This window comes from Aspergillus oryzae, chromosome 2, assembly GCF_000184455.2.
Source record: "Aspergillus oryzae RIB40 DNA, chromosome 2".
NCBI lineage: Eukaryota > Fungi > Ascomycota > Eurotiomycetes > Eurotiales > Aspergillaceae > Aspergillus > Aspergillus oryzae.
Window position 1 is genome coordinate 1,910,783 of NC_036436.1, and position 23,840 is coordinate 1,934,622.

Genomic DNA, 23,840 nt, shown 5'->3' on the forward strand with positions numbered 1-23,840 from the left:
TGGTTGCTGCTTCCTTTTCCCTGGTGTACCTGCTAGCCTATGAAACCCCAGGGAGATACAACTATGCTTAAAGCATGGGGAAAGTCCTTCGGCACCTTACGGAAGGCAAAATCATTATTGAAACATAGGCATTGGAGCAGTCCACAATACATGACCTTAGTAGTGAGTGCTGATGAACTTATAAACTCCTACCCGTGAAGTGAGAACTGTTTTAATCACCGAGTCGAGCCCGTCCTTGAGTGCGAGACATGCTCTGAGAAAGGGGAGTGAATGAAGAGCAAAAGCGACAGATACAGTAGGGAGAGGATGAAAGGAAGTCGGATTGCAACTATCACTCTCTTCCGGACACAATGCCAGAGCTCACAATCACTCTCATATCAGTGATAGAATATTTCCAACGTGACATGTATAGCTAGAACACTAGTAGAAGATGCTAGTGCAACATCTCCCAATGCTTCCCTCCTGCTACTAGGGAGGTTATATCCAAGTGATCATAGTCCTATTCACACATTATGTGACTTACACGCCCCAAATTAGACAACGACTTCGTAGCCGGTGATATTAAACTTTAATCCTTCTTCTTCCTCCGTGCGCTCAATCTCACTGAGTTGCGCCCATAGTTCTGGGTATTTCTCCCTGGCCCATTTCTCCACCTCATCTTTCCAGTACTGATATGGAACTGCGTTGTAGAAAAGGCCAATGCTAGAAGTTACGTCAGCAGTGATATTAACAGCGAAGGAAGACGTTGGGGCTTACGAGTTATAATTCGGTAGGTACCCTGTCTCACTGTGCATCTTATCGATAGCCTCTACAGCAAGGTCAAATTCACATTGCGCAGCGAGAGCTTCGACAAATGCCATGTATAGCCGCCGATCCACTTCAATTTCAAGAAGTTTGACTTTCTGCATCATCTTCATTGCCTCCTGAGTGCCATTGTGGTGTTTCCCGCATAATTTGAAAAAGATTGCGACTGTCTTATGCGTGGGACCTTCGTCCGACTGGAGGATTTGGCGGAACACCTCCATACTTTTCTCGGGCATGTCGCAGGCTGCGTAAGCGAGCATTAGCCCATTTAGCAACTTGGTGTTGAGGTCAACCTCAACATCTAATTTGAGCATGTTGTGAACAAGCACCAGATGTTCTGCATCACGTGTCCGAGCTATCCACCGGAAGCATTTAGTATAGGTGTCTGGCTTTGGGCGCCGAGCAAAGTCTTCCGCCTGCCGCATATGCCCGAACACCAGGTAGGCTAGGTCACTCCGGTTTCTTCGGTAAAATGCTGTCATAATATCGGTTCGCGTGCTTACGCTTGCTTCGGGGAACGCCAGCTGCAGTAACCCGTACACCTCCCATGCATCTGCGCCATCTTGGTTAAGGTCCAAGATGTATTCGGTGAGCGCTTTACGTATCTTCGATCTTCCCTCATCATCATATAATGCCAGGCGCGGTCGAAGGAGGTCAGATGCCCCCTCCCAGTCACGACGGTAGAGCAACATATGGGTTAGTGCCGCCAGCGTCTCAGGCTCTAATCGAACATTATTCTCAAACAATGGGTCAAGAAAGGCTGAAACCTGATCGAATACGGCATCCCCCTGGCCCGACAAACAAAGCATTGTTATCAACTTATTCATCAGTGACATATTCTCAGAAGCCATGTCGTTGATGTCATGTAAGCCCCGAACGTGGCCAAGCGTTTTTTCCACGTCACCAGCTTGTATATAAGATTCGAGTTCTAATAGATGCGACTGAGAATTGGGCTGCAGACCCCAACGCGGGATCATAGCAGCATACTCAGCAGTCAATTGAGGTTTGTTGGTAAAATTGGCATACGCCATCAAGTTGTTCACACATCCTATCGTGAGCGATGCTTTGGCTTCTGGATTATTTTGCATTAAAATTCTGATTTTTTCCACGACTGCAGACGAATCTTGTCCATGGGCTGCTTCCCAAAGCAACGTGATACTCATGGTCTCTGTAATCGGTCTTTGCGAAAGCGACTCAAAGATAGGCTCGGCCCACGCTGTTTCTGAACGTAGGATTGCATATTCGATAACAGCTTCTTTCGTAGCTAGGGTAGGCTCCCATCCATCAAACAAAGGGCACTCGTACATTATCTTGACTGCAGCCAGGAGATCTTGTCCAATGAGTACTTTGAGCAACTCTTCGTGGGAGGCAGGGTCAAATTTTATGCCAAAGTCGTGAAGGCTCTCAGTTGTCCGTCTGAGGAGACGTCTATCTTCATTTATAGCAAACCCCTTCAGGACTGTAAGCCAAGGGGAGGGATTGGTTTTGGAAAGCCTGTTCCAGAACTTCTCAACGACATGCCTTGCTCCTTCTGGGTTGCCATTCAAAGCCTGGATGTTGATATAGGCAATAAGTGCGGGTCGACCTATATGGTTGGGGCCAAACCCATGGTCTGCACAAAGTTCTAAAAATACGTAGCGAGCTAATCTTTGGATTACCTCACGGGATTCCGGCAGGCATTTTGCTTGGGACAGAACGAATAGCACATTCTCCAGGTTCTCGGTAGAAAATATCAATTTCCAATCTTCAGGGTCCAGGTCGCCCTCATTAGCTCGCAAGTGCTTCCAAGTCACGACGAGCAAACGGGCTTGAAAGCCCGTGATGACCCCAGGAATGTCCGCTCGTGCAGCAAAGAAATCTTGAAAAGCCTTCGCAAGAACACTCACTGCAGGCCCCCTGCTTTTGTCACGCATCGCTCTCATCAGATCACTCATTGGTTTAAGGCCAGCCTCCGATGGCAGAGTCGCAGGCTGGGGGGTGGTGGACGGTCCCACGCTGAATGCGAAAAACTCACGTCGCTGGAGGTGATAGGTACTGGTGACGACTGGCCCTCGGGATCGGTATATTTGAAGATTTTGTAGTAAGCGATGACGGCATTTTGAGGAAGACAGCGGCTCATTGTTCAGTATTGCTCGGAAAACCCTTCTAGTGAGGTGAGATTGCATGTTGATAGTATAGAAGGAAGCTATAAAGGAAAAAGTGTTAATGGACTAAGGCTCTCTCCTTCTCAAACAGGGACCCTATCACTGGATACTAGGCGAAATTGATCAATCTAATATGCAGCATGCTTCAGGAGTGCCGAAGTGTCGAAAATTGACATACAATGGGTAACAGGGGGAGCATTAGAAAGTATAGAAAAAGATGTGAGACGGAGTTCTAGAGTTGCCGCGGAGGTTTCCCTGCGGCTCTTAGCGCGCCAACAAGATTTAAATATTAAATTCAACGAGTCCACTGATAATTTATGCGCTCCACTCTGCGACTCCCAACCTAACCCATCCACCTTTGAATGCCTGCAGGCTGTTATTGACGCTACTCAATTTCTTTTTAGAACCGAGGTCGTCAGTCAGTTCTCAATTATGGCTGCTCATCTCTTGTCTTGGTCATCTCCATTGCGCACCTTCGGGTCGACTATGAGCTCCATGGTTGCAGGTCGGTCGAATTCGACTCTCGCCACAGATGCCGCTGCTTATCAGCGTGCTGCCAGCGCTAATCAAAGTACGTGAATATCAAAACAATGTAGCCACCCGTGTTTCCAGCAGAATCGAGTACTTCTCGAGACATTACTTCGACCGGGACCGACCGGCACTGACCGTCCCGAAAATAGGGCCAAGAGTATTCAGCCGCCGTCGTGTACCAAACCGCCAAAAGTTCATCGAAGACCAAAAGACCCAAGGAGAGAGTCGAATCTTAGAGAAATACCAAACTCGTGATTGGCGAGCAGGCGATATCTACACACCTCATGATCTCAGTGCTGCCGAGATGAAGAAGTGGAGGAAGCGCTATAGCCCAGCCACAGATGCTTTTGATTCTTTGAACATGAATCCGCTAGACTTGTACAAGGTATGTGCGGTTTTCAAATGGACGATTTTTTTTATCGTTGGCTCGGGCACCCCAGTGATTGTTAACTCTTTTTACGTTAACGCAGAACTTCTCGATCATGTCTGAGTATATCACCCCGATGGGACGTATAAAGCATAGAAATACAACTGGTCTACGACCTGTCAACCAACGGAAAATTGCAAAGGCTATCCGAAGGGCTATTGGTCTTGGTCTGATGCCTAGTGTCCATAGACATCCAGAGATCCTGGCGGCGGAACTGAAGGCGAAGGTAGACGGAAGCAGCATATTCTAAAGCAACTGAGACCATGCGAACGGGGAACCTGTATGCAGAATCTATGGAGGAATGCCTATGCCTTTTCTTGGATTCCTGCTGCTTAATATCTCGAAGTCGGGCACCTTCGGAGCCAGACACTGTACTTCTACATTCAAATATAGTCATCATTGGAAATTGGGTTTGGACATGTAATTTAACCACCAAAAGTTTCATCGGATGAGTCTTTACTCTCTGAGGACAATCTACTATTGCTGTACACATTCTTAACCACGAGGGTTGCTTGGACATAAGACAAGGAACGAGTTGTCCCGTCTGTGGCTCACGTTCCCCACCGAGATAAATACGTCAACCGGAGGAGACATCCATGGCTGTCAACATCGCCCGCGCTCCGCTTTACCTTCTGCTAAATCCGGATTGCCCCCCCCTTCCTTTCACTGCTCATATTGTCTGTTAGTACAGTCATGTCAATTACAAACGGTCAAGACCTTAGTCACCCTTTTCCCATGCGATCATGGATAACTAACGTGTTTCAGACTTCATTTGGGCGGCCAGTCCTTCTACCACCAGGGGTCAGCCCACTCATCTCTCATCTGATGCCAAAGGCGAACGACTTGCTTATGCGGTAAACACAAGGCGACCTATTGTTTTTCTTCAAGAGATATTGGAACATCTTGACTAACCGAAATTGAGGTTTAAGGCCAATAAATCCATATTCTTGCGTTCAATCGACGACCCCGCTATCGCGAGGCAGTACACCGAACATAAGGCGCACACTACGGTCGCACGGTTCTCACCATCTGGATTCTACGTCGCTAGCGGTGATGTAACAGGTTTAGTTCGAGTCTGGGACTGCGTCGGCGAAGGGCATACGAAGGGAGAATACAGTATTGTCAATGGCAGGATCAATGATCTCGCATGGGATGGGGATTCCCAGCGTATAATCGCCGTAGGTGACGGCAAACAACGATATGGCCACTGCATTACTTGGGATAGCGGAAATACTGTCGGGGAAATCTATGGCCACACCCAGCAGATTAACTCCGTTTCAATTAGGCAACAGCGGCCTCTGCGAGCTGCCGCTGCTGGTGATGACAAGAATTTAGTCTTCTACCATGGGGCACCATTCAAATTCAATACGGGCATCCGTGACAAACACACTAACTATATTTATGGCGTCGGCTTCAGTCCAGATGGCTCAACATTGGTTAGCGTTGGTGCTGACCGGAGAATCTGGCTCTATGATGGCAAGACGGGAGAACCAAGGGGCCAGATTGGGGAAGGCGAGCATAAGGGTAGTATTTTCAGTGTTTCATGGTCCAAGGACTCTCGGAAGTTTGTAACTGCGAGTGCCGACAAAACTGTCAAGGTATGGGATGTTGAAGCCGGTAAAGTTTCACAAACATGGTACATTGGAGGGGAGGGAAGTACAGATGTCAATGACCAGCAGGTCGGCGTGGTTTGGCCCCCGGGAAGAAGTGACAATCTACTTATCAGTTTGTCACTAGGTGGCAATCTGAATTACCTCGCTGAAGGTACTCCTGAGCCTAGACAAGTCATCCAAGGCCACCAGAAAAACATTACCTCCTTGACACAGTCCCACCATGGTAGCGACAATGGCACACTGTGGGCTGGCAGTTTCGACGGCAGAGTCTGCAGCTGGGATGTGCCCACTGGAACTGCGGCGGAGGTGGACGGCGAAAGTCACTCGGCGTACATCGCAGGCCTTGCGCCGATGCAGGAAGGCAATGGTAGAATCTACAGCGTGGCCTGGGACGACACCATTAGATCTATGGACGTTGGGACTAAAACGTATACCGGAAGCTCTTCCAAGTTATCTGGACAACCTAAGGGTATCGCTGCAGCTGCAGCGGTATTGGTAGGGACCTCGGAGAGTGTTGAGATCTACAAAGACGGCCAGAAGATCGGCGACTTCAAATCTAAGTTTCCCATAACTACTGTGGCAGCACATGGAAACACGGCAGCTATCGGCGGCGATGATTCAACTGTTCAAATCTGCGAAATCTCGGGCGCTACTTTGATTCCTAAGACGGATATTAAAGCTTCTCGGAATCCCGTGTCTGCATTGGCTTTCTCGCCGAACGGCTCCCTGTTAGCTGTTGGCGATTCACGTGGTCGCGTTCTTGTTTACAACGTCGCCGATGCCACTCTAGTTACAGACCGTTGGACGGCACATACTTCGCGGATCACTTCCATTGCATGGAATGAAAATGGTACACACGTTGTGAGCGGAGCATTGGACACCAATATATTCGTGTGGAACTTGGCCAATCCCGGAGAATGGCTCCAAGCTACTAATGCTCACAAAGAAGGTGTTAACGGTGTAGCTTGGGTGTCGGGGTCGAAGATTGCTTCGGCTGGTGCAGATGCAGCAGTCAAGTTGTGGAAAGTAGAAGGTTTGGAATAGAGTAAAGTGAAATGGACTTTGGGGCAGCAGCGATCATAGTATACGTATCGATGAGTGAAAGGTCATATCTGCGCAGCCTCTTCCTTATTTCACTATCTTTTCTCTCGAATCTTGAAGTGTACATACATACAACGAAGTACTCTATTACAGTTCTTAGGATGTTGTAGTTTCGCCTAATGATGCGTGTTCCCAATTCACCAAGGCCGTGGTGATAAAATGGCGGGTGATCAAAAGCGGATAGAAGAAGCAATGATCGCCGTATACAACCAACTACTGTGTACGTCAAGCGCCCGCGAGCTCCGCTTTGACAACTCTTCGTCTTCTACGCGCCTGCAAGACGGCAAGAAGAAGGGGGGGAAATGAGATGATAACATGTCTCTGTCTGGGGATGCGTCGAGTAGTTCCCGTCGCTTTTTGCGACCGAAGAAGGTACCATGGCAGATTTTCTCTGGTTAAGGTGTTCAAGGAAAAGAGAAAGAGGACGAGCCACCGTTGCTAACCATAAGTTTGATACAAAGCTGCGGCAGGCGACGTTTGTCTTACCGAAAACCGGTCAACGCTTGAGAGGTCTGGTTACTCTACGAAGCCCTCATTCCGAATCAAATGGCCACAATGACGAAGAACGCCGCGGGCTACTCTCCGGACAATATTCCGTGGACCGTGAAGGGATACCTTCACGCTTATGGAGAAAGGTGCGAGAAACAAAACTTTGGATACATCAAGTTATTTCTACTGAGCTAGGAACTGGGGTCCTGAAATGCAGCCTAGCCTACTTATTGGGGTCGCTTGCAACTTTCGTGCCAGCAATTGCTTCGTGGCTAGGCCATCAAGACGGCAAGCATGTTGTGGCCACCGTTACAGTCTACTTCCACCCAGCAAGGTCTCAAGGGAGCATGTACAAGGCATCAATTTGTGCCTTCCTAGCGTTTCTCTATGCCGCCTTTATCTCTTTGACAAGCATGTGTGTCTCTAGGTTTTTTCAGGACACTCTTGACTTACTCCCACTCGGTCATGCTGTAGTTCTTATAGTCTTCTGTGGAGGCGGTTTAGGATTTATTGGATGGACAAAACAAAGACTGGGCGACCCCCTTGTGAACGTCGCCTGCTCTCTTGCTTCGCTGTCGTCCATTACCGTCTTGACTAAAGAAGGCGCAGTACAGAATGGAGATTTGTCGTTTGCTAAAATTTTTCAGGTTTTGAAAATGGTCGTGATGGGTGTAGCTGCGGCCATGGCTGTGTCGTTCATGATATTTCCAATATCTGCGCGGAAAAAGCTACGGTCAAACCTCACTACTGTCACCGAGACGCTAGCAACGATGCTAGCCTTGATTACCGAGAGCTTCCTCACTGGATCTGAAGAGGAGCTTCAAACTGAAGAATACCTAAGTGCAGCTGCGCGCCATAAGCAGGCATACAGCCAGCTTGACAGACTAGTAAGAGAAGCGAAACTGGAGCATTTTGTTGCAGGTACAGAGAGACAATACAGGCTGGAGAAAAAACTTGTACGCTGGGTACAAGATATCACTCATAACATGGGCGGCTTGCGCAGTGCGGCTCTCCTGCAGTTTCAGTTGCTAAAGCAAACCAAACTTTCCAGGCCAGTGCAGTACAATAGCGAAGCAGCAGTTACAAATGGGATTCACCGAGAATCATTACCTAGTCCATGGTCACTACATGAGGAGCGACCAATTTTGGAGCCGATAGATGAGAGGCTGGAAGAAGAGGTCTCAGATATGGGAAGAGACAGGCCTAATTCAAGTCCAGAAAGAGACATTTCTGACTCAGAAACTGATCACGTTCTTCTTCCTGCGGATATCTTCGCACTATTTATCGGTCATTTAGGGCCTTCGATGGTAACGAGGCACCAAAAACCACTATATGTTGATAAACACTAATCATCAATAGCGATCACTTGCATTCACTTTGAAAGAAATCTTCAAGGAGATTCCTTTCAGACCTGCACCGGATTACAAAGTCGCAATCAATAGTAGGTTCCGCACCAGTCTTGACCGGGCACTTGATCTCTATCGAGGATCCCGAGAAGAAGCGTTGAAGACGATATATCGACAGAAGGATGTCTTAAACATCCAGACCTTGGAAGTTGAAGCGGATCTTGAGGAAGTTGCAGCCAGTTGTGGCCATTTTAGTTTTTCGCTTCTGGAGTTCGGTGAGCAGCTAAAGGAGCTGTTAGCAATCCTTGATGAGTTGCAACTTGAAGCTGAGGAGAGGCCCGATGGCAGGTCCTGGAACTGGCTGAGGTTTTGGGGTCGACGAAATGCTTGGGTAAGAGCAAAGGATACCGGTATGTTGTCTCGGCTGACATGGGCCTAAACGGTTAAAAAATATGCTGACTGGCCTCCAGAGCGGCCATTGGTTGAAGCAGGTTTCGTACAAGGTAGTGTTGAACCTCAATTGGTAGTCGGCAACGCTGAGCCGCACCGTAAGCAATTGTTATCATCCCTCCATCCGGGAAACGTGTCGGGAGAAAAGAGCTTCGGTTATCGTATCTGGAAGTCACTCAAGATCTTTCGACGGGATGACACCAAGTTTGCTATCAAAGTAGGTACAGGTGCGGCACTCTATGCTTTGCCATCATTTCTCCCGTCCACAAGACCGTTTTACTCTCACTGGAGAGGCGAGTGGGGTCTTTTGTCGTACATGCTAGTTTGTTCGATGACCATCGGTGCTTCAAACACCACCGGTTATGCCCGTTTCTTGGGTACCTGCTTAGGGGCACTCTGTGCCGTCGTGTCGTGGTATGTGACAGGTGGGAACGTGTTTGGCCTCGCATCTCTGGGGCTACTCATGGCTACGTGGACGTCGTATCTCATAATAGTCAAAGGGCAGGGTCCGATGGGCCGCTTCATTATGCTTACTTACAACCTCTCGGTATTGTACGCGTACTCCCTCAGCCAGAAGGAAGGGAACGATGACCAGGACGAAGGGGGCGAAAGTCCGATTATAACTGAGATTGCTCTTCATCGTGTTGCATCTGTTCTGTCTGGCTGTATCTGGGGTATTATCATCACACGAGTGATTTGGCCTATCAGCGCGAGGAAGAGATTGAAAGATGGTCTAAGTCTCTTATGGCTTCGAATGAGTCTGCTCTGGAAACGCGGCCCACTGTCTACCATGACTAGCAACACAGATAACTCGGTTTTCATGAGCCCAAGGGAGAAATTGGAGATTGAACGATTCCTTTCGCGCTTGGAGTCTCTTCAGGCGTCCGCCCGCTCCGAATTTGAGCTGAAAAGCCCATTCCCTGATTTGGCATACAGTAACATTCTCCGCCGCACAAGGAGTATGGTAGATGCTTTTCTTGCGATCAATATTGAGCTTGATAAAAATATGACGGCATCCGAAGGCGAGCTTAGTATTCTCCAATATACCGACAAGGAAAGACAGCAATTGTCGTCGCGCATCAGCCATCTATTGTCAGGTGAGTGTAGGGGATCAACGAAGGCGAGCAATTCTGACCGCAAGTATAGTAATGGCCTCCTCTATGAAACTCGAGTACCCGCTGAGCGACGTCCTTCCCAGCATTGAGCATGCCCGAGATCGGCTTCTTGCCCGCCTTTTCCACTATCGCAAGGATCATGGAGCATCACGCCTGTCTACAGACGAGGACTATGCGTTGTTGTATGCTTATAGTAAGTCGAGACTATGCCGCGATTTGTGCTTTTAATCCATGTTATTTGAAGGGTATGGCATGAACTGGTCATACAATATTTACTAATTCATCTGTAGTCTTAGTAACTGGTCAATTATCGATAGAGATCGAGGGGATCATGGCGGAAATCAGCTGGTTGTTTGGAGTACTCGACGAAGATATTGTGAAGCTATATGATTAGGCTCTTCCCCCCCTTAAAACTGACTGCGTTCCTTCACATAACGAAGCACATGTAGAAATATATAATAATCTTTAAATATATTGATAAACATTAAGAAGCCAAGTAGTCCTTTCTTGTAGTCTTTATATTGCTTCATTCATTGGGAGTATCTAGTGACTTTCGTGCCTCTTTTTTGGCGGGGAAAAGAAATCCAACCCTAGCATTTTATCAACTTCAACCTCCTTCCATCACTTCGCTCATCGACCCACTACCCTTCCTATCGCGATCCCCTCGTTCTTCGCATGCTTTCGCCTTCTACTAATCTTAAACTGTCTTTCGGGTTTCTCTGGATGTATTCTGCTTCATGAAGGTCTAGTCCCCCCCGCCACCCCGGCTTCGCGCAGCCCGTCGCGCTTCTGCGAGCCTCGCAACCATGCAGATCGATCCGGCCGCTCTGAGTCGGACTGAGTCTGCTTCGACCGCAATAACTCCCTCAAAAAATGCGACCCCTAGCACCTCAACGACTTCGAAGTCTACTAAGGCGCTGATATCTGTCCCGCGACTGGATCTTGAACCTATCTATACGGAGCTAAAAGCCGCTATCGGCGACAGTTGGTCCGAGTACAAGGAGGCCACTACTCTCTTCCTTTTAGGTACGAATGCATAGCAGAAATGGCCCGGTCCTTCCAGTTCTTCTCCTTTTTTTTTTTTTTTTTTTGCTTTTCCTTATCTCCTCGCTCTTTGCTGTTCTTAACATATATTACTTTTTGAAGGATAAACTAACGTCGGTCTTCCCTATCACAGGACAATTGAACCAGAACGAACTTTCGTCTCGCGTCGATCATATAATTTGCGCCGACCAGAAAACTGAGCACCTCCATAATAATTTCATATGCGCAATCATTGGGAACCTCACAAGGGACCTTCCGGATCATGGGGTTGCAAGTTGGGTGTCGGCGAACGACAAACCGTCGGTGGTCTCGAAGCCGACCTCAGGGGATGCAGCGGAGCAGAGGCTAAAGACGGAGGTCATGCAGCTTCCTCCTAGAGATCGTCGACGAATAAAAGCAATTCCTGAGGTACGATTACAAAGTTATAGAGGACCATTATAGTGCGCAATCCATTCTAACAATGGTCTCGATCAGCATGACTCCGTTGAAACTACACCTAATGAGTTAGAGGAATATCATCTGGCGAAACAAATAAAGCTGCCCAGCCAAGTACCGGCAAGTGCAGGCGGTCTGAATAAAACAAGTAGGTGCAATAAATTCCTTGTTCAGTTAAGTGTCTAGGTATGCTTACCACACTGCTTGGCGGTAGATTGGGAGTTGGAGATTCGAAAACGCTATGCGCAACCTCTGGCGTCAGAGACTGGTGAGTTCCCAGATGCGGAATCTATTCATGCTCGCATGATCCCTATATGCTACGAAGAGTCAATTGTCAGTGGCGCGGGACTACCCTGCGCTGAGTTCATGGCCATTGCCACGGAAACTTTTGTGAAGGAAGTTTTATCTGTCGTATTCTCCCGTACGAGGTCTAACGGACCATCTGGCACTATCAATGGTATGATGATGCGCAAGTATCGTCAGCAGCTTGAAAGGGAAGAATTGGCTTTCACACGCGGGGAGATTGTGAAAGATGGCGCAACGGGTTTGTTACCTGTCGAGGCCAAAGAAGCAAGTATTAGAAAGCCCCTCGGGGTCAGAGACCTCCGTTTGGCTTTAGAGCTTGGTGGGGGAGTTCTCAGTCATATGCCACTGATTGTGGATCAAATAATGGGCGGTTACCTTGAGGATGAGCTTGAAACGGACAAGCAAGACCGAGCTGACGATGTGGCGGATATTCCCAAGGATAGTATGAAGCTAAATAAGTCGGCGGATACAATGGAGGTTGATGATGATGGGGAGATTGTATGGGAAGGTGCCACAATGGCAGACCGAGAACAGCTCGGGTCTTTATTGGACGAGTGCTTATCCATGGCCTCTTGATCCTTCTTCTCCTTCTTTCTTCCTCGCTTTCTTTCCATCATGTTTTTCATTATAATTCCGGACCTCCTCTTCCTCTTTGATTCTCCCTTCCTTTTTGTGTTCTCTATGACTTATTGTCAGTCTGTGATCCTATGCGACCAAAGCAGTGGCATTTCGACCTGGTAGGATCTAAAGGCGTACTTGGAGTATGAGGGGAACTTCTTACTGGTGTGACATTGTCTACTTCTATTTGGCATGGAGTTCAAGCGTTCGATTCGTCTTCTATTTCTCTTCGGTCTCGTTGAGCTTCTTTCCCTTTCCAGCTTGGCGCGTTTGAGGACCTGGGTTCATATGGGTCTTCCTCGAGAACTCAGACATGGTAGTTCTCGAGTGCCACGCGCATAGTATATGCTTCAAACAGTCGCCACAGGGCCCCATTTTTGGTTAGATACATCGTCTACTATGGTTCAAATCAGAAACACAAAAACGAAAGAAGAGGACAAAGGTTTCTGGATGTGCGGCAAACTCGTTCGATACCCACTACTTGGTTTACTATTTCTTTTCCGTCTCTTTGCGGTATACCTGAACGGCAGTTGTGACCTATATATACTCTGAGAGCCATGAAGGCAATTCGGCATACTGCGCATACACTGTTGCTGGCTTGCTCGCATTTACTCCGTATACTATTCCCCCTTCGTTCCATCTAACCACTATCTTTCTTGTCTCGGTGAATTATGTGGCACTAGAGACATGTTAGTCTTTACTGTTTCCTCCTATCAGAACCCGTTTACTCATATTCTTAATCCTAAGACTCGCTGGTACATTCTCTCGTTTCTCTAACCAACCCCAAAACTTTACAACATTTAAGTATATAGATTACAAGCCAATGTGGGATAAAACTATGCAAGAGTGTTGATTACCTACACAAGTCGCTCGGCAACCATCTTCAAAATCTCCTCGGTCGACTTGTGCGCGTTAGCAGGATTTTTAGCCACCGATTGCCAGACTTCGCCATGTTTGGGCTCTGTAGAGATGCACTTCGATACCACATCTGCCCGCTTCTCCTCTGTTCCATGCTGCAATAGGAACTTGTAATACCAAGCCCAACCGTCCCCTAAATCGCTGTCGGACACAATCGCCTTTTCAAACCATGTCATTGCTTTCTCCAGTCGACGCTCTCCCCAGAAAATCCTAGCCACTGTAATGAATAATATCGGGTCATTATCAACCTTCTTGATAGCCTCCAAGCTGCGAGCCTTGCGTTGTGCCCGCGGTTCGAGATGCCAGATACTCTCACTCCATAACAATCCAGATGTTGGAACTTCCTGCAATGCCTTTGCCATCAAGATCTTAGCTTGGGCGATATTGTTTGCACGCCGTTCAACACGAACACTTTCTGTCCACAGTTCAGCACTCTTAGGAACAGCAAGCCGAGCTCTGTCAAGAACAGAGCGAGCCTTGACGACAGCACCAGCCTTTTCTTCCAGTCTTGAAGCCAACAGCCACAACGGAACCGATCTGGAACACGCACGAGTACCTGTTCCATACACCTCCCGGGCTTGCGGGTACTTATTCTGGGATTCATAGATTTGACCCTTCATCATCCAAAGCTTGTCCGCCTTCGGGTATAGTTGAAGGCCCTGATTTACTAGGTCTAGCGCCTCATTTGCATTACCCAGTTGTCGCTCAAAGGCGACACTTTTCACCCAAACACGGTCTGTTCCGGCTTCCCGACGAGCAGTCGCAAGGAGCTCTCTAGCCTGGTCTGTTTGCCGGGCGTCGGCCTCGAGCTTAACAGCAGCAAGCCAAATATCCTCGTTATTGGGATTCTGGTTAAAAGCGCGTCCCAGTACTCGTCTGGCCTCATCGATTTCTCCAGTTTGCCATTTCTCTTTCGCAAGGAGCAGCCATAGCTCTTCACTCTGTGGGCAAGCTTCCACAGCCTTCTCAAGGACTTGCCATAACGCTTCCTTCGTACCATGATTACGTTCAAGGTCTGCAGCTGCAAGCCAAATAGATCTGCGGTTCACAAACACGCGCAACGCATAGGCATAGATGGCTCTCGCAGTCTCGTATTTGCCCCTGGCAATACTGGCCTTTGCATCATCCATCCAGATGTCTTTCCTATCATCGTCTTCATCCAGACCCCATCCTAAAGTCTCCCGGATAATCGCCCCGCAAGTAAGAATAGCTCCCTCCTCTTCACAATTCTCAGCTTCTGCTATCCACTCCTCCCTCTTAAGCATAGCGTTCTCTCTGGCGAGGGACTGTACAGCCCTCTTCATCACATTCACCTTATTGAATGTCCCCATCTGCTCCTGCAGTCGTGAAGCAGCAATCCATATCTCGTAGCTCGTAGGGACAGCTTTCCTAGCAGCGTTCAAGACCTTTTGGGCGTTCTCAGGTGTCTCAAGCCGGGCAAGGGCAAGCCACAACTCCACAGACAATGGTATCATTTCAACTGCCTTTGCGAGAAGGAGGCGTGCATCTACAGGGTCTTCTTCCAAGTTGACAGCTTCTTTCCAAATGACAACTGATTGAGGAATGTGGAGAATGGCCTGTCTCAGAACGTTTTTCTTTGCACGAGGCTCAGATTCCAACCTCATAGCCTCAATCCAGAGTCTTGTAGAGCGATCATTATTCTGAATGGCATTTGCAGCGATTACCTTCGCATTATGACCTTCATTGAGTCGAATATTCTCAAGCCATGCGTCTTCACTTTTCGGACACAGCTCACATCCCTTGGCGATGCAGTTTCTAGCAGCCACAATTCTACCAGCAAGCTCCTCCAGACGAGCAAGTGCAATCCACCCAGGTGCGTGCTTTGGATTAGTCCTCGTCACAGATTCTAGCAAAACGCGAACTCGTTTGATATCGCCTATCTCCACTTCACCAGCTTTTAGCTCGGACTGCGTGAGACTCGTGAGATAACCCTTTGGGTCAATGCTAGTGGCACTTCCAGAAGCCGAATCCCCAGATGAACTTATAGCTGCTTGGTCAAGCTTGACTTTAAGGGCCTTGTCACGAGCAGCACTGATATCCGCAAAATTGGTGATTGTCCCGTCCACTCCTTCCCCCTGAATGTCGGTATGAGCACCGTCATCTGTAACAGTAGTCTCGAATTGGGTAGAGTCTCTTGCACTGGCGAGAACACTATCCGGTACTGCGTAAAATCGTTGTCGGAGGTTCTGTTTCGCTCTTCTATTCTTGCCTGTAAGATCTCCAACTTCAGGGAGATTGGCCCAGTCGTCTTCGGAGACGGAGGCCAATGAGCGCTTTAAATCGGCGAACTGTTGTTGGATTTTCGGGTTTTTCCGTTCGTAGTCTTCTCGTTCTTGACGTTCCCGGATTTCCCTATAGTTGGCGAAGGAATCAAGTCGGTCTTCTATCCAGACAACCGGGGGTGAACCCGATGAACAAATCGCACCATCAAAGAGGTGAACGGGGGGAGTGAGGGAAAGGGAGAGTACCAACCTTCTTGCTTTCCGGCGCTTGTCCATCTTCTCATCTACCTCTCTGTATATCCGGTCTGCTTCGTCATCTTCTTGATCGAACTGTCCGTATGCGAAAAGCCCAACTTCATTGTCCGGATCCTGGAAACGTTCATCGTCCTCTTCTTCCTCAGCCTTGTCTTCTTTGCCACCTTTCTCACGCCCTGCGCCATATGCTGTCGGAGGCGCTGCACCAAGCAGCTGTGCCCTCTTTGCGAGCGCTGCTTGAATCTGCTCCGGCGTGGGACCTTCACGCGCAGGCCCTAGGTCCGAACGAGTGGTGAAGCCAGTCGCACCTCTACCTAGACCTGCAACATAGTTTTCGGGGGCCGGCTGGCTCAAAAAGTCCTTCCGCCCGGAGGCCATCTTGACCAAAGATACGGAGCAAGACTGGGCGACTTTAAGTAAGCTTAAGTGTACCAAGATTCTGAGGTAGCAGGAAGTTGTTTCATGCTTTCAAGAGGCAATGAGCGCAAGAACATTGTCCCGCTCCCGTGTTTATCTTATCGCAGTACCCTAACCAAACGTAGTTACAGTATCATATATCTAAGACCTGCCACTGCGTACTACTCTATGGATCCTCGAACACTAGTGGAATTCATAGGTCGTAGGAGCAGGGCACCGTGCGCTATATTCTTGCAATATTCCAAGTCCAATTCGTCTTGTAGGTCGATACTTATATTAGTCATGTGCCATACACCTAGAACGTCCTACGTCTAAACAGTGCTTCCTTTGCGCGCCTAATGGCTTAGTTGCACTGGCAGGATCTCACACGCCAACATCTCGCCAACTAAATAGCCGGACTAATCATTGTGTTGCCTACTCTTCGCACCACGGCTTTTGCCCATCACAAAGCCTGTCGGTAGGCTATAGAGTAGACACCTTCAATGTGCACTATGAGTCAGGGTAGATCACCTGCTGACGGCACGCATGAGATTCCTCAAGCGGCCTCCCCTCTCCCAGTCAACCCGAATGTTGTTCCAGTTTGTTCCCAACCTTCCATAGCCTTTCGGGAAATCCCAAGTGGCAGATCTAGTAGAGACCAATGGCGGGGCATGATATAGGGCATGAGAACAGATACCCTACTCTAGACTGGGCCATCTACAGATCATGAGGTGGACACACAAAGAACGTACGCAACACGGGGATGGTGATAGAGTGGAGCCGACAGGACCACCGAGCTTGATGAAAGCGGAAATGCGCTTTCTTCCTCACCCCCACCTTTCCTCTTTTTTTCTCCCCCTTCTTCTCCTTCCTCCTCTTTAGCACGCGCGCATACAGGCGGTTGAGATGCGCGAGGAAGCCGGAAGCAGCAGGGGTCGGCAGACATTTACGAGCTTCGCAGAGGAAAGTACGAGCCTATGCGACGGGTACCCTTTCAAGAGTTGTTGTGGGTTTTCCACTACAATGGCTTCCTGTTCAGCCTGTATTTATGCCCAGGGGGGAAGGACCCAGACGGTTTTCTTTGTCACAGGGTAAAGGGCTTAGTGTATGCTTATTAGAGCTCAACTTCTTCACTGCAACCCATTATCGGGGGATGGGTCACCAGTGGAACGAAGATGAGCCCGAGAGTCTTGAAACAGGCTTTGCCAAATGAATGCTTCGCTCAACAGGAGTTCAATATCTTGCTCCGTCCAGTCTTTGGTTGGGAGGGCTTGCAAAAACATCATGACTTCCTGTTCTCACTTAGCACGGGCCTCCGTATCATGATTGCCCTTAGTTAATGCACTTACCTGGAAATCCATCTTTACCAACTGGTCCGACCATTTGACTAGAAAGGCCGCACACACATAAAGGTGAAATCGTGAAAAGCCCTGCTCCTCGGCCTTCAATACAAAATTAGCACGTTTCGCCTATATACAAGATTAGGGTAGCGAACCATGTACGTATCCCACATGCGTATGGTGTTCTGGACGCTCATTTCACGCATGAGCAAGCAGTTCATCCATCGGAAACTAAATTGCATGAATTCAACACCTTCATTCTCCAAATGTTTCGCGAGAGTAGCGTCAATGCGCATAGTTAAATCACGCAGTGCTCTAACCTGCCGGTGTATACCAGGCTGAGCATATATATAATTGTCCTGAATGCCGTCAAGGAGCTTCGTAAGACACCAGAATGTATCCGCTTCGACCGCGTCCAGCACGCTCTTGGGCAATTGACCCGGATCCATCCCTTCTTCTACATTGAGATCCGTAACATAGACACCTAGGAAAACTTGCCAAAAAGGCGTGGCGAGATCATTGATCCCTTGCACATAGCCGCTGGCTGGGTGTCGAATGGCCCAAACATAAAGAATCCTTTCTAGCGAGCGTTGAGTAGCCTCATAGCCGTAGAGTTGAATATGTGGACAAGTGCGAGGGACATCTATACTGATTTGATGCCATATTGCCTCGTCCAGCCCTCTGCCACGCCCTGTTGTCGAAGCAGTAGGGTTACCAGCACCTGTGGTGCTGCCGCGCTCGAAAGCCTGGCGAACGCCATCTAAATATTCCTTGCGCTTCCTTTCCAGAGTCGAAATACGTCGTTCACAATTCGTAGGGAGATAGCCTAGGAGAAGTTGCCAGGTCATTGCCCGTACTTCATCGGGGACTCCTGACCATGCCAGGTTTCTTAATTCTGTTAAAGGAACCGTGCTTGTCTGCAAAAGGCGTTTAAACTTGTTGATTCTCGAAATGCGGCTCGAGTATTGGTCCATTTCTTTTGGAGTTGCACTCTTGGGGGGCGGAGCATGGTCAATAAGATTCAAAGCGTTCGCAGGATCTAGTGAGGGTTAGCCACCTGTAAGCTTCGGCAGCTTAAATCGCATCCGTTACCTCTTAAAATATCTTTATACTGAGGCCGAAGTATTTTCCCTTCCCCCTTTCTAGCTGTTGGGTACATAGGGACACCTCGTTCCTCTGCAATATCCGAGCTGTTGGCACGCTGCCTACTGTTCCCTAGACCAACACTAAGGGCCGAGGCACTGCCTCCAATTCGACCTCCTGGGTCAACAATCCGGGATGGGAGAGGGTCGACATTCTGCTTCGGCTTCTTCCGCATGCTAGTAATGCTGGGAAGCCCAAACTCGTCCTCATCATCATCATAAACAATGTCTTCATCTTCCTCGTCTTCTTCGTCTTCCATTTGATCGCGACTCCATGAATCGACTCCTTGGTTTATTATACTGGTGTACAATCTACGAGGAGAGGCAGACCATGATGCAGGCTGATGGGAGGATGGCGAGAAGTTCTGAGGATTGGTAGACGATGATCGGGGCGGTGTCCGCGGGCGCGTATGTTGTTGCGATATACCTCTGCCAGACACTATGTTAGTCCAATGTATATTGAGCTGTTAAGAATTAAGACACATGGGCGAACTAAAGCTCACTTCAAGATATTTGCGTGAGAATATGAAGAGCCAACAACGGTACTTTGATCATTGGGTTTGGGGGGGCCGTGGTTCTGGGAAACTGATCTTCCCTTCCAGAAGGGCGACCCCGTTCTCCTTTGAAGAGAGATTAGCAAGGAATTGGTAGCAGAAGAGAGACACAGTAGAGTGCGTAGCCAATTGAACAGGGTTATCTTGCACCAGTAGGGTTGCACATACTCAGTACGGTCTAATGCATTGGGAGCGGGGAGCTATATCAGCTGCTAGAACGAGGTGAAACATGGGGCTATGAGGTACGAACCAAGTTGGACCATCTCCTATAACAGTGAGACAAGTAGTTCGGGTTAGCTCTTTGCCGCATTGGTTTGAGGAATATTCTCTAGATACACCTACCTGCGGCTGGGGCTTTCTAGTAGCCATTGCGTGACGCCACTGGTGTGCGGAGTGTCATTCAGAAAGGGGGGAAAGTAAAAAAAGAAGGGGGGCGGGGGGAGGAAAGAGAGACATGAGGTTAATTAGTTGCGGGGTGCTTTGTGGCACCATGATGCTGTTTTAAGCCTTAGTAGTGTAAGTAGGAGACTAGCCAAGCCAAGACGAATTAACACATTGTACAAATAGCTAGATATTGGCATATTCTTCGTTGGTAATTCATACTATGTACAAAGGCTTTCTTTTTTTTTTTTTTTTTCCCTTTCTTAGTAATGAATAGAAGAAGAAGAAGAAGAACATTGTTGGTGAAGAAGCAATCAAAAACTAATTTATGTTTTAAGATAGTATGTAAGTTGCCTAGGGACCTTTGAGGTAGCTAGTACTGTGTGTATGTATGTACATAACTTATGTATGTGTACTGTATGTATGGAGAAGAAATTAATACCTAGGTAGGTGAAATGAAATGAAATGGATTTATTACGGACTCTCAGGTTCGCGCGGTCAGCGGCTAACTTAAACTTGACTAACTCCTCTCCGTCACTCTTTCTCTCTCCTCATGCCAACCTCCGACGTAAACCACACACACCTCTTCCTTCCTTTTGCTCTGCTATTGTTCCTCTCTCACCCCTCTCCTGCCAAACTTCCCAATTCACCTCACATTTCCTCTCCTCACTTCTGTCGGCTAATTGGTAGTGAGAAGGAATCTCGCTTCACCACTAAGGATTCTGCTCCATCCCTAATCGAACTGATTCAATCGACTTCATTCTAGTGCAGCCAATCGGCTTTTCGCTTACGTTGCTTTTTATTACTAAATCACCATGACCGAGCCAGAGGATGTTGAAGAAGACCTGTTTGCAGATCTGTATGGTGCTTCACTTTGCCGGAATTTATCCCACAAGAACTTGTCTAATGTCTTGACAGGTACGATGCGGATGAGACTGCGACCCAACCAACTTCAACCGTTGAAGCTTCGATTACTTCGGAGCCTACAGCTTCGGTCCTCCCGACTCAGTCGGCTGGCCTTCCTGCGACTCATGTCTCCGAAGCCTCCCATATCGAAACGGAAGACATCCGCGGTGTACACCAACAGCTTCTACAGGATGGAGCTCACCAACATGGCACAGGCAATTTAGATTCTGGATTCGCCAATACTATCACTCCTATGTCGGGGGAAACGGAGCATCATGGAACCGGGATCAAAGAAGATGGGTAAGTAATAGCTTCTTTTGCTAGGGATGTTTTAAAGTTTTTATATGCTTGTTGAGGATTGGAACGCACGCTCGTATTGGCTTGGCCATCTACTTGTGTCACACGATTTGCCCTTGGATTACTCTCTGGCCATTTGGAAGCGATGACATATTGAAGGGCCCACAGTGCCCTTTTCTGCTTATTTTTATCACTTTATCGCTCTGTATAAGGATGAGCTCCAGTGAGCTGGCGAAGGCGATGGTGGCTATGCTGATATCGCAAGTTCGTGGGAGGGCTTATACACATGTGACTGCTTGGTACAGTGGAGAAAGTGATCAAATTCTTCGGCCTGCATTCAGGTCTTTCTCCAATGGAAAACCAAACATACTTGCTAGAGAAAACAAGAATATGGCCAATCTTCGATAGAGAGTCTTTAGACCCTCGTCAGGCTTAGCTATGGAGAGCATTCTGGTGGGGACAAATTCTACCTCTGGCATCTTGAGGGACAAAGTGGGGATACATATCAACGGCACAACGTCGATGTGACAATTGCGGAAAGACAAACTTCGAACCCCTGTCTCTACGGGCCATTGTCGCGAGCGACTATAGTATAGCTGATGCTATATAGCTTCTTGTCGAGTTATCTTGATAGTGCAGAGGAGAACAGAACAAGAGTAGGTGCCTTGGCTTTGTGGTTGCGAACAGTTTACCTAGCTTCGGACTATTAGACAGGCAGAGATTCCTTGGTCAGAGAAGAAAAAGAGAGAAAGAGAAACAATTGACTTATTCCGCCTGAGATGCTTCAACTTGTGGCCTTTGCTATCACCACCGCATACCTCCCAGACCCCGAGGAATTGTCTTACGTTTGACCTGCAGTCCACTGGATCGCTTAGTAAACCAGTGGATTATTGACTAGAGGTTGATTGTCACCATGAGCCTTCCAACCAGTCGCAGCCCCCGTCAGTGTATGTGTACGTCACAGACTGACGAAACATCCTGAAGCGACCATGAAGAAAGAAGAAGAGAAAAAAAAAAAAAAAAAAGCAGACAGAAAGAGACAAAACAAAAGAAAAAGAAATGCTCCCCTACGCGTTGCTTCCATTGGTTTCTTCCGCTTCTCGAGTGAAGTTAGTGCCTGTCAATATGGTATCGAATCTCAGTTCATAAGCTCTTACATCGCAATAGCCGTCCGTCAACAATGCTGTCCTTGTTCTCAGAGGGCACAGAGCCAGCCTGCCAACAGCCAAGATCGAAGCCCTGCTTGCCTCTTTCTTCTTGTTTATTTCTTTTTCCTTCTCTCATCTCCTATGTCTTTTCTATCTATCTCTCTCTTTACTGTTGGTAACTGAGACTGAGACACTCATACTAATACTACTTGCGTTGTATAGGAAGATGTTTATTGGCGGTCTCAACTGGGAAACAACTGACCGTATGTACCTCCAAGACCCGTTGGTAGTAATCCCGCACAGCCGTCAGCAATCTAACTTAGCGATTAGAATCTCTAAAGGACTACTTTTCCCAGTTCGGAGAGGTACAGGAATGCACCGTGATGCGGGACAGCGCTACAGGGCGCTCTAGGGGTTTTGGTTTTTTAACTTTTAGAGACCCTAAGACCGTCAATACTGTCATGGTCAAGGAGCATTACTTGGATGGAAAAATCGTGAGTTATACATCCCATATCCTTAAAGTTCTGAGACAAAGCGAGGCTTATATGGTTTTAAGATCGATCCGAAGCGTGCAATCCCTCGTGACGAACAAGAAAAGACAAGCAAAATCTTCGTTGGTGGCGTCAGCCAAGAAGCTAACGAGCAAGACTTCAAACAATTTTTTATGCAATTCGGTCGTGTGGTCGATGCTACTTTGATGATTGATAAAGACACTGGTCGGCCTCGCGGCTTTGGCTTTGTGACGTTTGACAGCGAAGCTGCCGTTGAAGCGGCACTATCGCGTCCTTTAGAGATACTGGGTAAACCTATTGAGGTCAAGAAAGCTCAACCACGTGGTAATTTGCGGGATGAAGAGGATCGCAGGAACCGCCGTGGTAGAGACGGTTTCCGTGAGGGTGCTCAAATTGGCAGCGATGGTTCTCAACAACAAGGCTCTCAAGGACCGGCCGGTATGCCTGGTGGCTTGACTCCACAGATGATGGCGCAGTATTGGCAAAGGATGCAGCAATATTTCGCTTTAATGCAGCAACAGATGGCCGTTGCCGCTCAGGGTCAAGGCATGGGCGCAATGGGCATGGGTGGAATGAACCCAGCTATGATGCAACAAATGCAGATGAAGCAGATGCAACAGATGCAAATGGGCAATAGTCAACAACAGGGAAGCATGAGTCCTCCATCTCAAAGTCAGACGCCTCAAATGCAGAATATGATGAATTCCACCATGATGCAGCAGATGCAGCAGATGCAAAACCAAGGTCAAGGAGGACAGATGGGGAATGCTATCAACATAGGGAGCAGTAGTCCCGGAAACGTGAGCATGAGTGGAAATTATTCAGGACCTCGGGGAGGCCCAGGCTACAACGCCCATGAGCAGATTGCTTTTGAACAACAAAAGTATGAACAACAGCAGGCTCGTCGGGCCATGGAAAACCGGGCGTTCTCTCCCTATCAACAGGGCGGTCCAACTTCCTGGGAAGGTATGTACGATGAAGTACCCCAGCCCAACATCCCCACGGGACCGCAAGCCATGAATCGAGCTGGCAGTATGGGACGTGGTATGTATTGGTAGAATTCGAATCGTCCGCTTGTTAAATACTCGTATACCATCCGACTGCTAACTCCGTTTCAGGACCGACGCCGCAGCCTCAGAGTGCCGCACCAGCCAACGCTCCAACTGGGCCCAAAAATGCTGGAAAACCTGGAGCCAATTACCGAGGTGGAGGTCGTGGAGGCCATCGTGGCTTTCATCCTTATGCTCGTGGCTAAACTGATGCGCTTCTTCTACTCGGATGTTGACATTCTGGCCTTCCTCTTTGTGTGGGGGTTAAACCATTCG

The 23,840-nt window shown here is 48.2% G+C and overlaps 8 protein-coding genes across 8 annotated transcripts; 5 read left to right on the top strand and 3 right to left on the bottom strand.

The window, feature by feature from the left end:
- Positions 1 to 533: 533 nt before the first annotated feature.
- On the bottom strand, positions 534 to 2,969 carry AO090001000718 (putative mitochondrial respiratory complex I chaperone (Cia84); the record flags this gene model as incomplete). The annotated part of the gene is made up of 2 exons (XM_001819158.1): positions 534 to 702; positions 757 to 2,969. 2 exons carry the CDS (start codon positions 2,967 to 2,969, stop codon positions 534 to 536), a joined length of 2,382 nt encoding a protein of 793 aa, XP_001819210.1.
- An 871-nt stretch (positions 2,970 to 3,840) lies between these two features.
- On the top strand, positions 3,841 to 6,563 carry AO090001000719 (WD40 repeat domain-containing protein; the record flags this gene model as incomplete). Its single annotated transcript, XM_023234675.1, has 2 exons — positions 3,841 to 3,864; positions 4,836 to 6,563. The coding sequence occupies 2 exons, from the start codon at positions 3,841 to 3,843 to the stop codon at positions 6,561 to 6,563; spliced, it is 1,752 nt and encodes a 583-aa protein (XP_023089778.1).
- A 959-nt stretch (positions 6,564 to 7,522) lies between these two features.
- AO090001000720 (uncharacterized protein) lies at positions 7,523 to 10,316 on the top strand (the record flags this gene model as incomplete). Its single annotated transcript, XM_023234676.1, has 5 exons — positions 7,523 to 8,416; positions 8,469 to 8,865; positions 8,926 to 10,002; positions 10,104 to 10,213; positions 10,311 to 10,316. 5 exons carry the CDS (start codon positions 7,523 to 7,525, stop codon positions 10,314 to 10,316), a joined length of 2,484 nt encoding a protein of 827 aa, XP_023089779.1.
- Positions 10,317 to 10,826: 510 nt separating this feature from the next.
- AO090001000721 (TADA1 family protein) lies at positions 10,827 to 12,381 on the top strand (the record flags this gene model as incomplete). Its single annotated transcript, XM_023234677.1, has 4 exons — positions 10,827 to 11,046; positions 11,198 to 11,472; positions 11,539 to 11,647; positions 11,714 to 12,381. The coding sequence occupies 4 exons, from the start codon at positions 10,827 to 10,829 to the stop codon at positions 12,379 to 12,381; spliced, it is 1,272 nt and encodes a 423-aa protein (XP_023089780.1).
- An 899-nt stretch (positions 12,382 to 13,280) lies between these two features.
- AO090001000722 (U4/U6-U5 snRNP complex subunit PRP6) lies at positions 13,281 to 16,217 on the bottom strand (the record flags this gene model as incomplete). The annotated part of the gene is made up of 2 exons (XM_001819162.3): positions 13,281 to 15,714; positions 15,835 to 16,217. The coding sequence occupies 2 exons, from the start codon at positions 16,215 to 16,217 to the stop codon at positions 13,281 to 13,283; spliced, it is 2,817 nt and encodes a 938-aa protein (XP_001819214.1).
- A 1,148-nt stretch (positions 16,218 to 17,365) lies between these two features.
- AO090001000723 (GTPase-activating protein GYP1) lies at positions 17,366 to 19,640 on the bottom strand (the record flags this gene model as incomplete). Its single annotated transcript, XM_023234678.1, has 5 exons — positions 17,366 to 17,527; positions 17,585 to 17,677; positions 17,731 to 18,614; positions 18,785 to 19,181; positions 19,614 to 19,640. The coding sequence occupies 5 exons, from the start codon at positions 19,638 to 19,640 to the stop codon at positions 17,366 to 17,368; spliced, it is 1,563 nt and encodes a 520-aa protein (XP_023089781.1).
- An 827-nt stretch (positions 19,641 to 20,467) lies between these two features.
- AO090001000724 (uncharacterized protein) lies at positions 20,468 to 20,862 on the top strand (the record flags this gene model as incomplete). Its single annotated transcript, XM_023234681.1, has 2 exons — positions 20,468 to 20,511; positions 20,571 to 20,862. 2 exons carry the CDS (start codon positions 20,468 to 20,470, stop codon positions 20,860 to 20,862), a joined length of 336 nt encoding a protein of 111 aa, XP_023089782.1.
- A 1,367-nt stretch (positions 20,863 to 22,229) lies between these two features.
- AO090001000725 (RNA-binding protein) lies at positions 22,230 to 23,770 on the top strand (the record flags this gene model as incomplete). Its single annotated transcript, XM_001819165.3, has 4 exons — positions 22,230 to 22,266; positions 22,334 to 22,497; positions 22,560 to 23,559; positions 23,634 to 23,770. The coding sequence occupies 4 exons, from the start codon at positions 22,230 to 22,232 to the stop codon at positions 23,768 to 23,770; spliced, it is 1,338 nt and encodes a 445-aa protein (XP_001819217.3).
- Between the last annotated feature and the right edge of the window lie 70 nt (positions 23,771 to 23,840).